General features: G+C 36.2%; 1 protein-coding gene across 1 annotated transcript in view; it reads right to left on the bottom strand.

Annotated features, from left to right (window-relative positions):
* SNRK (SNF related kinase) overlaps window positions 1-12,901 on the bottom strand; it is a 39,400-nt gene that overhangs the window by 22,497 nt on the left and 4,002 nt on the right. Inside the window, exons 2-3 of the mRNA XM_056483486.1 lie at window positions 6,332-6,429; window positions 4,376-5,069 (exon numbers count right to left, since the gene is read on the bottom strand). Of these exons, the coding sequence (XP_056339461.1) occupies window positions 4,376-4,964 (589 nt within the window). The 5' untranslated portion in view covers window positions 4,965-5,069; window positions 6,332-6,429. The remainder of the gene's footprint in view (window positions 1-4,375; window positions 5,070-6,331; window positions 6,430-12,901) is intronic.

The raw sequence follows: 12,901 nt of genomic DNA, 5'->3' as shown, positions 1-12,901 counted from the left end.
AAAAAGCCCTTACAAGTGATTGATGCAAAAAGAAAAGAAAACAATTTGGGCTCATTCCAACAGAGACAAAGTTGGTCTAAAGGCAGTGTATCATCATCTTAGGAAAGCAGCATATGTAAAACAAAGTCTGTTTCCTTCTGTAATCAAAAACATGAATACATAGTTTTACCATATTGACAGAAAATATCCAGGTCTGAGTTGTGCAAGCCTGTATCTAGTACAAAAGCAGCAGAAGCTATCTGCAACTTCCAGGGCAGCAGCAAGTTGGATTTGGACTACAAAGTGCCAAGTTGAGCAGCACTGCGCTACAGTAACCACAATATTCCTGTTAGTCACATCTTTTATGAGGAACATCTTGCCACCATTCTCTTTGTGCTGCTGTGATGACAGACTCCAATGCTAAGTAACTGTGATGGTAACTACAATGTTATTTATGTATTACAGTACTCTTCTAAAGGCCAGTGCTCAGCTGTGCTAAATATACAAAATCCCAATGCTACAATCTGAATTTGCCCATTTTTCATCCCCAGAAGAATGAATTTACTCTGCAAATATTTCCATGCATTTGCAAAATACCCAGCTACAATAATATGAACCTATCACAAGTATCTATGTCTTCCAGCATTACTGTAGCCGACACAGCACTTTGTAGAGATGCCAAATAGTTAAAATAGAACCTGCTCTCCTCTGAAAGAATCAACTAGTCGGAAAAACTCCAAATAAATTTTATCACCTAGGAAAGAGGCAGTTTCTATTTATTTAATAATCCAATTTCTGTAGATGCTGGTAGAGCAAAATGAAGAGTACTACCAGAAGCACACTGTTCTTTCTCATCTGTTGCTATCAAAGTTAATCAACTTTTAAATACTGATGCAGCTCACGGTATCACATCACTGCTCTAGACAGAACTCTGATCTAAAGTAGCACATCCATTTGATTTAGGAAATGAACTTTATGTCCAACAACAGTCCTCTCAGTTTCCTCTGATTGGAACAGATTTTAATTAAGTATGAAAAAACCATGGGAAATTACAAGCAACAGAACTTCTCATTATCTAACTCACTCAGCTTTTTGAAAAGCCCTGGGAACATACAATCATTGCCCAATATTCCTCTTGCATCATTATAACTACAGCTTTAAACACAAAAGGAAATGAGACCTAAATTAACTAGGCTCTTTTCAAGAGTGCAAACTTTCAAGTGACATCACAAAGGGCAGATTATTCCCTCAACTAGCTGAAACAGTTGTTTTCATAAAGCAAGCTTTTCTATTATCTTTATTAAGCACATAACTTAATAAAGACTTGCCCTAAATATTTCAGTTGTTTGTTGAAAGAAAATGTAAATTATCTTCCTATATGTACTCATTCTAATATTATTCATAAGAGTTCCAAAAAGCCACATTTGTGGCAAACTCTTCGGCCAAAAAACCCCTTCATATACCCTGATCAATTTTTCTTCCAATAATTTTTGCAAAAATTTTGCATAAATAAAAACAGGTGTGGGGTTTTAAAAACACAATGAATGCAAAAGTACTTTAATATGCACAGAGTGTAAGCAGGGGAATCCATTTCAATTTGTCATTTTAATAAACTGAGTTGGATTTCAAGTGGTCAGATGCTCACAAGGGGGCATGACCATGTCACTGCACTAGGGAAAGCATGACCTCCTTTTTACTAAGGAGCAAGTTTTTAGATTGGTTCAGCTGTAATGTAATTTCATCCTAAAGGTGGAAGAATCTTTGCCATTGCCAGTCACTATTATTGCAATATTAATAGCCTCATTCAGCCAACAGCTGAGCCATTCTCAGCAGTCCACTATTCCAAGATATATATACACCTTGCACATTACTCGCACCACAATGCAACTGATGAACTTTCTTTCTTGAAAATTTCTACTTCTGAATTTATACATACTCCTAGTCCACAGGTACAACCTCATCCTAGCATGAAAGTTTAACTTTCAAGTTTAAGAAAGGTTTTCAGAAGCTGATTTCTCTATTACATAATTACATTTTTAGTGACAGATTTCCTAAACTAACATTTAAGATTTCCTTGGTAGAAAGAGGGCTTTAAAGAAGGCCCTATTTTTAACCCCAACAATCTCTGTATTTAAAATATATAAATCATATTTAGAAAACTTATGTAGTGTATCTTACCTTTTTACCCATAGTTAGAAAAGGAAAATCCAGACCATTCAAGGTTATCATCTTACTGGAATTTTATAGTAAATTTTGGTATTTTTACTCTGGTAACTGACAGGACTTCAGAGAGATTTTGTAGTGCACTACAAAGTGATGAAAAATATGCCACTAAAATGTTAGGATACAAGCACTGCAATTGCTCAACTAGGATAGAGGTTTTAAGTATTCAGTAGCTGAGACAGCATACTAGGGAATAAGTAAGCAAAAACTAACCACTGAGGTATATTTAAATATTCTCAGAAACAGAAGATAATTGGCATCCTTAGACACTAGTTAAAATAATTTCGTTTTTTCCTAATTTTTCTACTGTTCACATCAATCCATTTCATATTAACCAGACCTCCCCCTCTATGAATCCATTCAAAAATTTTCTTTTAGTACTATTCAGAAGTTTACCTCCCTAATTGTTTACAAAGTCCTCTAACAAACATTACATTTATCATTAAGAGGTCCAAAGCATGCTTTGTTAACTATATAATTCAATTTGGACCATCTGCTCATAATGCTCCTAATTCTCCCTCTCCCATTAATCTCCACACACCTCCTTTTTCCCAAGCATCTTCAACTGGGCAGTAATATCAAAACCTAATTTTTTGCTCATCCTCCAAAATTTGACTGCTATTTCATTTTTCAAGAAATAACTCATATAAGGCATTGTATAGAATAATTAACAAATGCATTTTTCATCTAGTTTTGAAGCCACTACTATCTCTGAAAGAGACATAGGAAAACACAGGAGAACTCAAGAGTTAGAAGTTCTAGTTTGCCACTAATAAAACCAGAACTAACTCATCTAAACCACCTGACTCTAAATATAAATAATTTTGTAAAGTATCACTGTAGCATCAATATGGATTTGGAAACCCAGAAATAACAGAGATCCAAAATTCCTAATTATAGCACACTTGGGAATATACTTTCAAGTCCAGAAAACCCAGAGTACAATATCTATTCAAAGTCTGAAGCCACTAAGTATTATTTAAATGTTTGGGCAAAAGAACATAATACGTAATAGCTAAATATATTTATACTTGAAAATAATGCAAGAATTGTAATTCAACAGTGTGCCTGTCAGCACATAAAATTAGCTGATTGTTTACCTCAGGTAAATTAACAAAAACCTGAACAACTCTGTCTTAATTTAAACCATCACTACAGTCACTGCTATAAAACATAACAAAACACAGAGCCATGTACTGAGTCCTAATGGGTGCTACTAACACCTGTGAAAGTATCAGATACTGAGTAAACAAAAACAACAGGCATATTGACTACCAGAAGCCATTTTTGAAGCATCATTTGAAATTATATGTACCTACACCTGTTGGGGAAGGGAGTTGTACCTCAACTAACAGATCTAAGCAATCTGTATGACTACAGGACAATATTCAGTGACCCCATCAACGGTTACAGCTATTCTAAAAAGACTCTAAGTTACTTCCACTACAATAACCAGTAGACCTAAGAGAGACAGTAAGAGAATTATATGTAGCAGTCCACCCTGCACACTCCACTTTGCAGCTAGAAAAATGAAGACTCATTTACACATTGCTATTAAGTGGGAACTCAACAGCCACTTTCAGTTCTCAGACAATAAAAGGGCAGAGATGGGATAGAGGGAGTTGAAGCTCTCTTTAACTTAACTCCCTGTCTCCTCCTTTGATAGCTGAGTTAGTACTTGGTACACATGGCTTCCCACCACCTTGCAGCAGAACATGTAAGCAGCCTGAGCACACAATGCTATTCTTACATGGCTAAATTGAGCAAAGAAAAATCACTCGTGGTTGGGTGCAAGGGAGTGTGGGGTCATGTTAAAAATAAATTTGAAAAGGCAACTTTTCTGAAAAGAAGATGGGTTCTCTCTAACAGAGTGTTTACAAATGTGTCCATTGCATCCACATTATTATTAATAAAATTTTTAAAAATTACAATGTATACAATTGCATCACTTCATACAAAAAGAACTTCTAGGTATTTTTGAGAATGCTTGAGTATCTCATTCAAACAGAGCTGCTCCTGCATTATCTCATCCCCAGCTCATCTAGGTTATATTATTTCTTGCCAATTAGCTGCCTTCCACGTAGCACATTATATTGAAACAGAATACAGAGGTAAAAGATCATGGTATTTATGTTTATAGATCACTGGTTGAAACCAAAGCAGACATACATACCCACTGCTGGTGCATCATATTCATCCCCAAGTAAAATTTCAGGAGCAGAATAGGCAAGAGATCCACAGCTTGTGGTGAGCTTCTTTCCAGGCTGAAATTTGTTGCTAAAGCCAAAATCAGTCAATTTCACAAGTCCTTGTTTTTCAAAGAAAACCACATTCTCTGGTTTTAAGTCTCTATGAACTACATGCAGTTTATGGCAGTAGGATATAGCATGAACTATTTGAGCAAAGTATTTTTTTGCCAGATCCTCATTGAGCCCTTCTTCATGTTTCATGATGTAATCAAACATATCTCCACCATCCCCTAGCTCTAAGATGAGATAAAGCTTTGTCTGGGTGTCAATCACTTCATACAGCCGCACAATGTTGGGATGCTGCACTAATTTCATGCACCTGACTTCTTGAAAGAGATGTCCCGTGGCGAGAGTGTCCAGTTTGGTCTTGTCAATGACTTTTACTGCTACTTTTTCACCTGTAAAGACATGCCGAGCAAGTTTGACCACAGCAAAATGGCCTCTGCCCAAAGTTTTATCCAAGTCATACAATCCTGCAATTTTTCCATCATATCCTCGTTTGAAGCCTGCCATTCTGTTTCAGAAGATGAAATAATATTTAAGCTCTTTGGAAACGTGGTATTTTCATATAAGAGTATCTGATGCAAATAAATAGTCCATAATCACTGCCAAGCATACCTAAAAACAAAAAGAAAAGATTATATACTTGTGCAAAAGTAAGCAAAATTATTATCCTGTAATTACCCAAAGTTACATTAGCATATTAATACAGATTATTAAATAATTTTCAGAAATTTTTGCAAAGAATTTAATAAGGCGGGCTGCACTAACTTGCAGATTTCTGACGTCACATTATCAGTGTGCTTGAAGAAAGTGAGTTTCAACACTGCAATAATGAAAATTTGTCTGTAAGAACTGGCAAAGCTGAAAACTGTAACTTTTCCAGATACAATAGAAAACAACTGGGCAGCATATGATATCATCAAGAGGAACATACTTAATACATCTCTCTTTTGACACATCCCTTCATATTCCGCATGAAACAGCTCTAATACAAAGTTCTAATGGCATGACTTGGGACTTTTACTCCTCCTTTTTAACAGCTTTCTGTTTAGCAACACTCAGAGTAACACACAATACTTAATTTTGTTACTCTAATTAGCTGCAGCATTATCAATCAATACTGTAATTACAGCAAGTGTACAAAGCTTTAAATGCTGAAACATCTGGGTTGGATGTACTTAGTGCTAAATAAAACGTCTTGTTAAATATTTTGACCAAAGTTATACAAACTGGTGGTAAAAAGTTTGGAGGTAGGCTGCATATGTTCATCAGTCCTGGGAATGAGTGAGGAGAAGGGGAAGAAGAGAAGGAAAGAAGCAGAGAAGACTCAAGAGTTCAGCTTTTGTGTACTGAATTCCTGCTTACCAGGTACTTGGCATTTAAGCAAACAAGACCCAACTTATAAAATATTCATGTTCAAAACTGGTTTTGACAGTTTTACATCCCATTGTCATTATTTTTTCCACACAAAAAACCTCCCAGAATCTTTTCCTGCATTAACTTAGATGGAGGTTTGAATAAAAAACTGTAGCTATCAAAAAGCTAACCGTTTCTCCAACTTTGAGTGCAAAGTAGTCAGAAATATGAAAATTAGATGGCTCACTGCCAACTCTAAAATACAGAAAACACAGCTCTTTAGAATATATTTTCAGTTTCAAAAATGAACTTCAAAAAGAAAAACTTTGAAAAGGAAGCTGGCAAACAAACAGCCCCTTGCATTAGTTATTCTCAAGTTGAAATGTAAGCATTAGATTAAAAACACTCCCTGCTAAACAAGTTATTTCACAGAGAGTGAAACCAATGAACCTGGTTTCATATGAATTCAATTACAAGGTTGGGGGGTCCTATGACAATTCAGTGGTTTTTAACAAGCTCACCTTACTGCTTCTCTCAGCTGGAGCCATGGTATAACCTCTCCACTATCCAGCTGTCTGCTTCCACAAAACACACAGAATTCAGTTTGAGACCTCCACCCCTGTAAAATTTGAATTAAATCAATTAATTCCAAAACTTCATAACCTAGACAAGGAACAGGGTTAAGTACAACAAGCATTAATACAACAACAAACAATATAAACACTGAGCTTCAAGCTTCAACAAACTTCACCGGGTTTTGTGTTGCTGTATGCAGCCTTTCATTCTGCACTGAACACTATACTTCACATGCTCTTTCAAAAACCACTCCCCTAGAAGATGGCTGGCATATCTGCTTCCCAATACTTCACATACTGCTCACCTTACAGAGCTTCCCCTACCATTCCCATGTAACACCATCCCATCCTTATTCATAAAAAGCACAAAACTGAATAAAAGCATTCTACATTAAACTAAATGCCCACGCCAAACAGTCTTCCTACCTGGTAGAAATTATTACAGAATGCATAGGGAACAACATAGTACAATGGCAAATACAACAATAAAACTCTCCTTATCTTTCAGAGATTCAAAAACTTCTTTACATCTGAGAGCAGTGTTCAATAGCACTTAATGGATTCCACTCCACCCCTCCCTGTGCAACTGGGCAGGTGCTTTATTAAAGCATGTGAATTTTAGAATCAAGAACATACTGCAGCAGAGCTGAATATCTTAACTATGTGCTGTGACAAGAACCACTTCCTCTTGCTTGTTTTTAATCTCTTGATAATTTGTGCATCTTCTCATTCACCGCCTGTTCCAAAACATGAACTATCATACTCCATTTACCTTGCCTCAAGCAACTCACAGAATTAGTTTCCTCCCTTCCTAGCTTCAGCTCAATTTCCTTCCAATCCTAGTCTATCAATCCTTTAGCAGAGGTTATTCCATAGACTTCAGCATTCCTCTCACCCTTCTCTACTCATTTTCTGGTTTGTTCTATTCTACTTTCTTAGGCCAGTTTGAGGGTTTTTTCACTACTACTGTGCACTGACAATGTTTTCAAGCAATATTTTACTTTATAGTTGTATAATGTTCCATCACACTGACCTAACCCCAGAATGAAAACCCCTAATGAAAAACAGTCCATGTATGCACATAAACCACCTAATCTTAGCCTGTACGAAGCAAGAGGGGATCTATTAATCAGCTGTGCCCCATATGGTTGTGAGACTCCAAAGTCTCACTCCTAAAGGGATTGCCAGCATTTAAAAAAAAAAAAACCTCACACAAACATGATTTATAGTACTCCTGTCTCCACAGCATCCTAATCTGACTCCTAACTTCTTCTGTATTAAAGAAATTAAAGGAAAACTGGAGCACACAAATTAAAGACAACTTGTCTGAATTTAACTGCAACACTCAGCAGTAAGGAAAGATTTATGCTCATTACTTTGTTCACTTGGCACATTCTCAACCATCATTGCACAAACTCAACAAGTGATTTAACTCTAAATCACAGAATACACATAAAAATCAACCTGTCAACAGAATTCCAGCAAAAATCAGTTATGCTTAAGCCATGGAGAAATACATCAGAGAGTAATCAACAGGATAAGAGCTTACAGAAATAGAAGATAAACTACGTTTACTAATGTTGCAGCCCCATTAGCTGTAAGAAAATTAATGCAGATTCATTAACAGTTTAATTTAAAGTCTCCACAATAACAGACCAACTAATCCTTAACTCTGTGGCTTTAAAATAAATCAGCACAGACAAAGCTCCCACAGCTAAATACAGGGAGCTTAGATGCAACACATGGTTTGAAAATACAAAAATTTCAAATTGTTCAGTAGTAGGAAGTGGATGCAAAAATGTCATTATGTATATAGATACAAGTCTTGGTTACAATACAAATATGCTATCTAAAGGAGCGCAGTTGCCATACCAATACATTTCAGAGCAGTTTTTTTTTAATTCAGTTTCTCCCAAGAGTAAAAAAGTAGAATTTTGACAGCACTTAAGGATGCACTATTTCAGGCTGGAGCCTCTTTGAGACCCTTTGTAGTTGTCTCCTTAGTTACAACAGTAAAACTTCTGGGGCCGACTACAGATGAAACCATACAAACCTCTAGTTTTGCCATGACCCTCCAAAACAGGATTACTTTTAATGATGGATCATTTTGGTGATCCAGTTTACAATGTAACCTCTTGAAAATTTTCCCAAATGAAGGAGCTACAGACTAAAGCAGACAACAAGCAAAATTTCCACCAGCCACACGTTAGCAGCAAGCCAAATTACAGCCTGAGAAAAAGCATTTAAGAGACAGTTATATCACAGAAAATATTTACCTGCCTTTTCACTCACATTACGTTAAATCTCTGGTAAGTTCATTTTTCAGCATTAGAGTTAGGTTTTTCTAGTTGGTGAGTTAAGTAACCATTTAGCAGCATTTAATCCATGTGGCTAATTATGGATCTAAAAATGCATTTTCCCCTAATTATACCAGAACTCAGCTACGCCCTCGATACTCATTTTATGCAATGTAGACATTTACCAGTAAATAAATTCAGAACAGATCCTTCTTTCCACAGAAGCTCATATACCTATCCCACAAAACACTGCAAATAGCCCCTAATGGAGATCTGCAGGAGCTGTTTTGTAATATCACATGCATCCTATTAAGAAGCTTAACAACAGCACTGTGATTCAACCATCTTTAAAAGATAACAACTAGATCTGTTTAGGAAAAGGAGCATGTTTCAGAGACACTAGTTTTTCTTTATGTGATTCAGCCTATTCAAAAAATTCCATTAGATTACATACTGTGTGTAAGACCAGACTAGCTCATCTTACCCTAATGTGTGTATTAGCTTACTTTAGAAAATGAAGCTTCATGTTCCTATTTAAACAAAATGTTGAAAAACTATCAATGCAAAGGCTCCTCTGCATCAGCAGTCTAACAGACATAAAAACTGAAGTAATCTTCACTGGGACTCGTCCATCCACAGACAGCTAACCATTCCTGTCTCCCTTCACGATAAATGGAGATTCAGTCAACACAGATAAGAGTCTGTGATAAAACAAATTGTGCCCTAAAGCAGATAGCCAAACAGATCAAATGAATAATTTCTTAAAAGCACATGCTTTCATTTTCTCTAACAGGAATTTAGAATGAATAGTTCAGTGGATGCACACATCTACCAGATAGATTAAAGAAATTTTACCCTCTTTCTCCTTTTGGTCTCTTTTGTCTCAAATAAGTAACAGCATCTACATCAATAATTTATTTACTACACAACTGTACGTTGAGAGTAAGACTTAAGTTGCTAGTGTTTCTAGAAACACTAAATCCAAAATTTGACATAAACAGAATATGGAGATTCAGAAGCAAATTTTTTTCCACTTTGGAAAGAATTTGTACAAATCATCAGAATCTGAGAGCAAACTGAAGGACATATTAACTCAGTAAACCAACTGCAAGTATAATTTTTCACATTTTTTCCAATATTTCCTCACAATTTTTACCCGTCATCCTAATGTAAAGTATCTTTACAGGCTAATGCATGAACCTTTAGGAACAGTCTAACTTGTAACTATATGAGCCACTACTTGCATTGTTACTGTTATTGACACTTCACTGATGTGTCAATCTGCTTTCCTCCAGAGGGTTTTTTATCACTTTGGGTGTAAGGGAGCACCAACACACTAGGAGCAGGTAAAAGGTACTGCAAGAGTGACATGTGAAGAACGCATACACTCAATTCATATCACATGCCCTGAAAACTTACCAGTACTCAACTCCTCCAGCATATTTCAAACTTATTAAGCTCCTAGTACCCAGTATTTCTTGAATATTCAAGACCCAGTATGGCAGTCAGGATCCAAGTATATTGTCTTTCTGTTTGCACACAGAGGTGTCATGATCCATCAGAGCCCCCTCCTATGGCCTAAGCCTTCACAATCACCATTCAAAGGTACTCAAAGAAATCATGGCAATCTACAACTGCCCTACAGCCAAACACTTTGTACATGCAGCATTTTTGGAGGGCAGAGGAAGATACAATTCATAGAGGCAGCTGTGCTACAACTCAGCCCTTATATATGCGATGCCCTCCAAAGCTTTATTTTCCACTTTACGTGACTGCACCACAGCATACACACATATCTTCCCCCTCACTGATGACAAGCCCTATAAACTCTCCTGTTCCCAGTGACTTCCACAATAAAACACTACAGTTTTCAAGGTGCACATGCACTTCTTTCATTTTCCTATTAGGCCTCAGTGTCTGTATCCAGTCCATACTGTGTTACTGAAATGCCAAGATATATCAGCAAACCTCTCTACTATTCTGCATTGGCTGCCTCTATAAAATGATGAAGATCATGAAGAGTTATCAAGTAATGCTGTGTCACAAACATAAAAAGAAGAATTAACCTGCAAAATTTAACTGTACTCCTTAGTTTTAAACAGTCTATAGAATTTTATTCTGAAAATATATGAGGTGCCAATTGCTGATGAAGTTCTGCCATTCTAAACATTTGGGAAATCTCTAATGAAATGTTAATGTTTCATCATTTTAGAATGTATTGCAGACATTAGAGCTACTGATGTCTAGCCTTACCTCGTCTTAGAATTGAAGTAAAAGCAAAATGCCAATGAGGATTCTTCAATTCTAAGGTCCATTTTTCAGTGAACATCCAGCAGAAATATTTGGCAGGTCAATAAACTAGATAAAACATTGCTCCTGGACTAATAAAATGCTGCAGGATGGGAAGGGTAGTGCTATTATAGATTTGAGAAGAAAAAAGTTACAGCATTTTGTAACAAAAATGATGAGAGTCTGCATGACCTGACTTCTGAGAGCAAGACACTTTGAGGTAGATCCAATGCACAAGAAAATGTAAAAGATACAATGCATGATTCAGGATATCATCAATTAAAGAATACATTTATTTCTTGGATAAGGAATTCCCAAATTTTCAGACCTGCAGATTGCCATCATCTATTTTCTTGAAGATAAGAGCAGTCACACACAGCATAGACAATTTAAGGTTTCCTCTTTCACACGGCTAAGGTTTGGTGAGTGGTCTGCAGAACACTAGCAAAGAGCAAGCTAAAATTTGAGAACTGTATTGTAGAAACTCCACATGATAGTTGGTATCTGTGTGAGAATCATTCTCAATACAGACAACTTAAAGAAGCCACTGGATCAGAACTGGTCCTTCAAAGTTTCCACTTTAAAAGTCAAGAATATCTATTTCCTTTTTCTTGCCAAGCAGGCGAATGAGAAAAAATACAGACTACACTGAGGCACAGATTGCAAAGCAACAGTAAGACAGTAACAGTAAGATTATGATTACAGACTAGACACCAAAGCTATTAAGAGGACAGATGCACTAAGACTGATGGAACTCTGATCCACTGGCAAACCCATTGCCGGTAGTTACTGGCACTGGTTCCAGTTGAGAAATATGTTAAAAGCCCAAAGTACTTTCACAACCTTGCTGATAATTCGCTGCAGTTCACAAGGTACTTTCCATTTCTAAGAGGAGGTATTACACAAGACAAATATAAGCTGCCCTATGGATTTAAGAACTCAGCAATAGCTTTACACCATTTAAAGTCCTCACATCAGTCATAGCTCCAAAAGCAATTAATCTCATGTTGTATCTGTTTTCCTCTTATGCCTTCTCTCAAAGGCCAGCGTGTGGCCTTTCATTTTTAAAGAAAAAAAAAAAAAAAAAAAAGCAAGAGACACTACCCTGTTTACATACCAGAGGCTTCAGCAATACAGCACTTAAGTTCTGAAGCTGCTCTTTAAGTATTATTGTATAGAAAAATATCAGATCTTCTGAATAGCCACATCTCATAAATGATCTTCTGCATAGTAGTATGTGATAACATCTTTAAAAAGACTTGCTCTAAGTTTTGTGATATCTGCTAGGACTTTCTTTCTGTATCTCTAAATCAGTTATAAAACTTTGTTCAGACCCTGTGATGTCATAATATATAGAAAAGTAAGTTTTAAATGAAATTCTCATGTTTTGCACTTGCCACTAATGGAAAAATTTTTCCTCAGCTACAGAAAATTAGCACAGATATCTGAGTTACAGAGATCCATACATTTAATCAATCAAGATCTGGTATTTCAGTCAACAACTGTACAAGCAACAGAGATAACTCAAGGTAGTTGGACTCCCTAGCCCAAAATTGTACTTTTCCAAGCTTTTTTTCCATCATTTTATCTTTCTTTTCCTTTTTTTCTTCCCCCAAAATAATTAGGAATATGAAACTGATGCTAAAATATTTTGCATATCTAGGAAACATACAACAGGAACTTTGCAGAAAGCAGATAACTCAGATTTCTCCACCAAATTAAACACTTTTAGAGAAGCTTCTTCATCTAGTCCATGTTTATGAACTCTCAGAATTATTTCACCTATTTCAAATGTCTATTTATTAACATTATCACATGTTTTGTCATGCTAGCTAGCGCAGCCAAGACCATTAACAGGAGCTCTAAACATTATGCCATTAATCAATGAACACTTCAGTGTGGCATAACATTCCAATGTTTTAACACCTAC

This window comes from Oenanthe melanoleuca, chromosome 2, assembly GCF_029582105.1.
Source record: "Oenanthe melanoleuca isolate GR-GAL-2019-014 chromosome 2, OMel1.0, whole genome shotgun sequence".
NCBI lineage: Eukaryota > Metazoa > Chordata > Aves > Passeriformes > Muscicapidae > Oenanthe > Oenanthe melanoleuca.
This window is presented reverse-complemented; position numbering and strand designations above follow the sequence as displayed.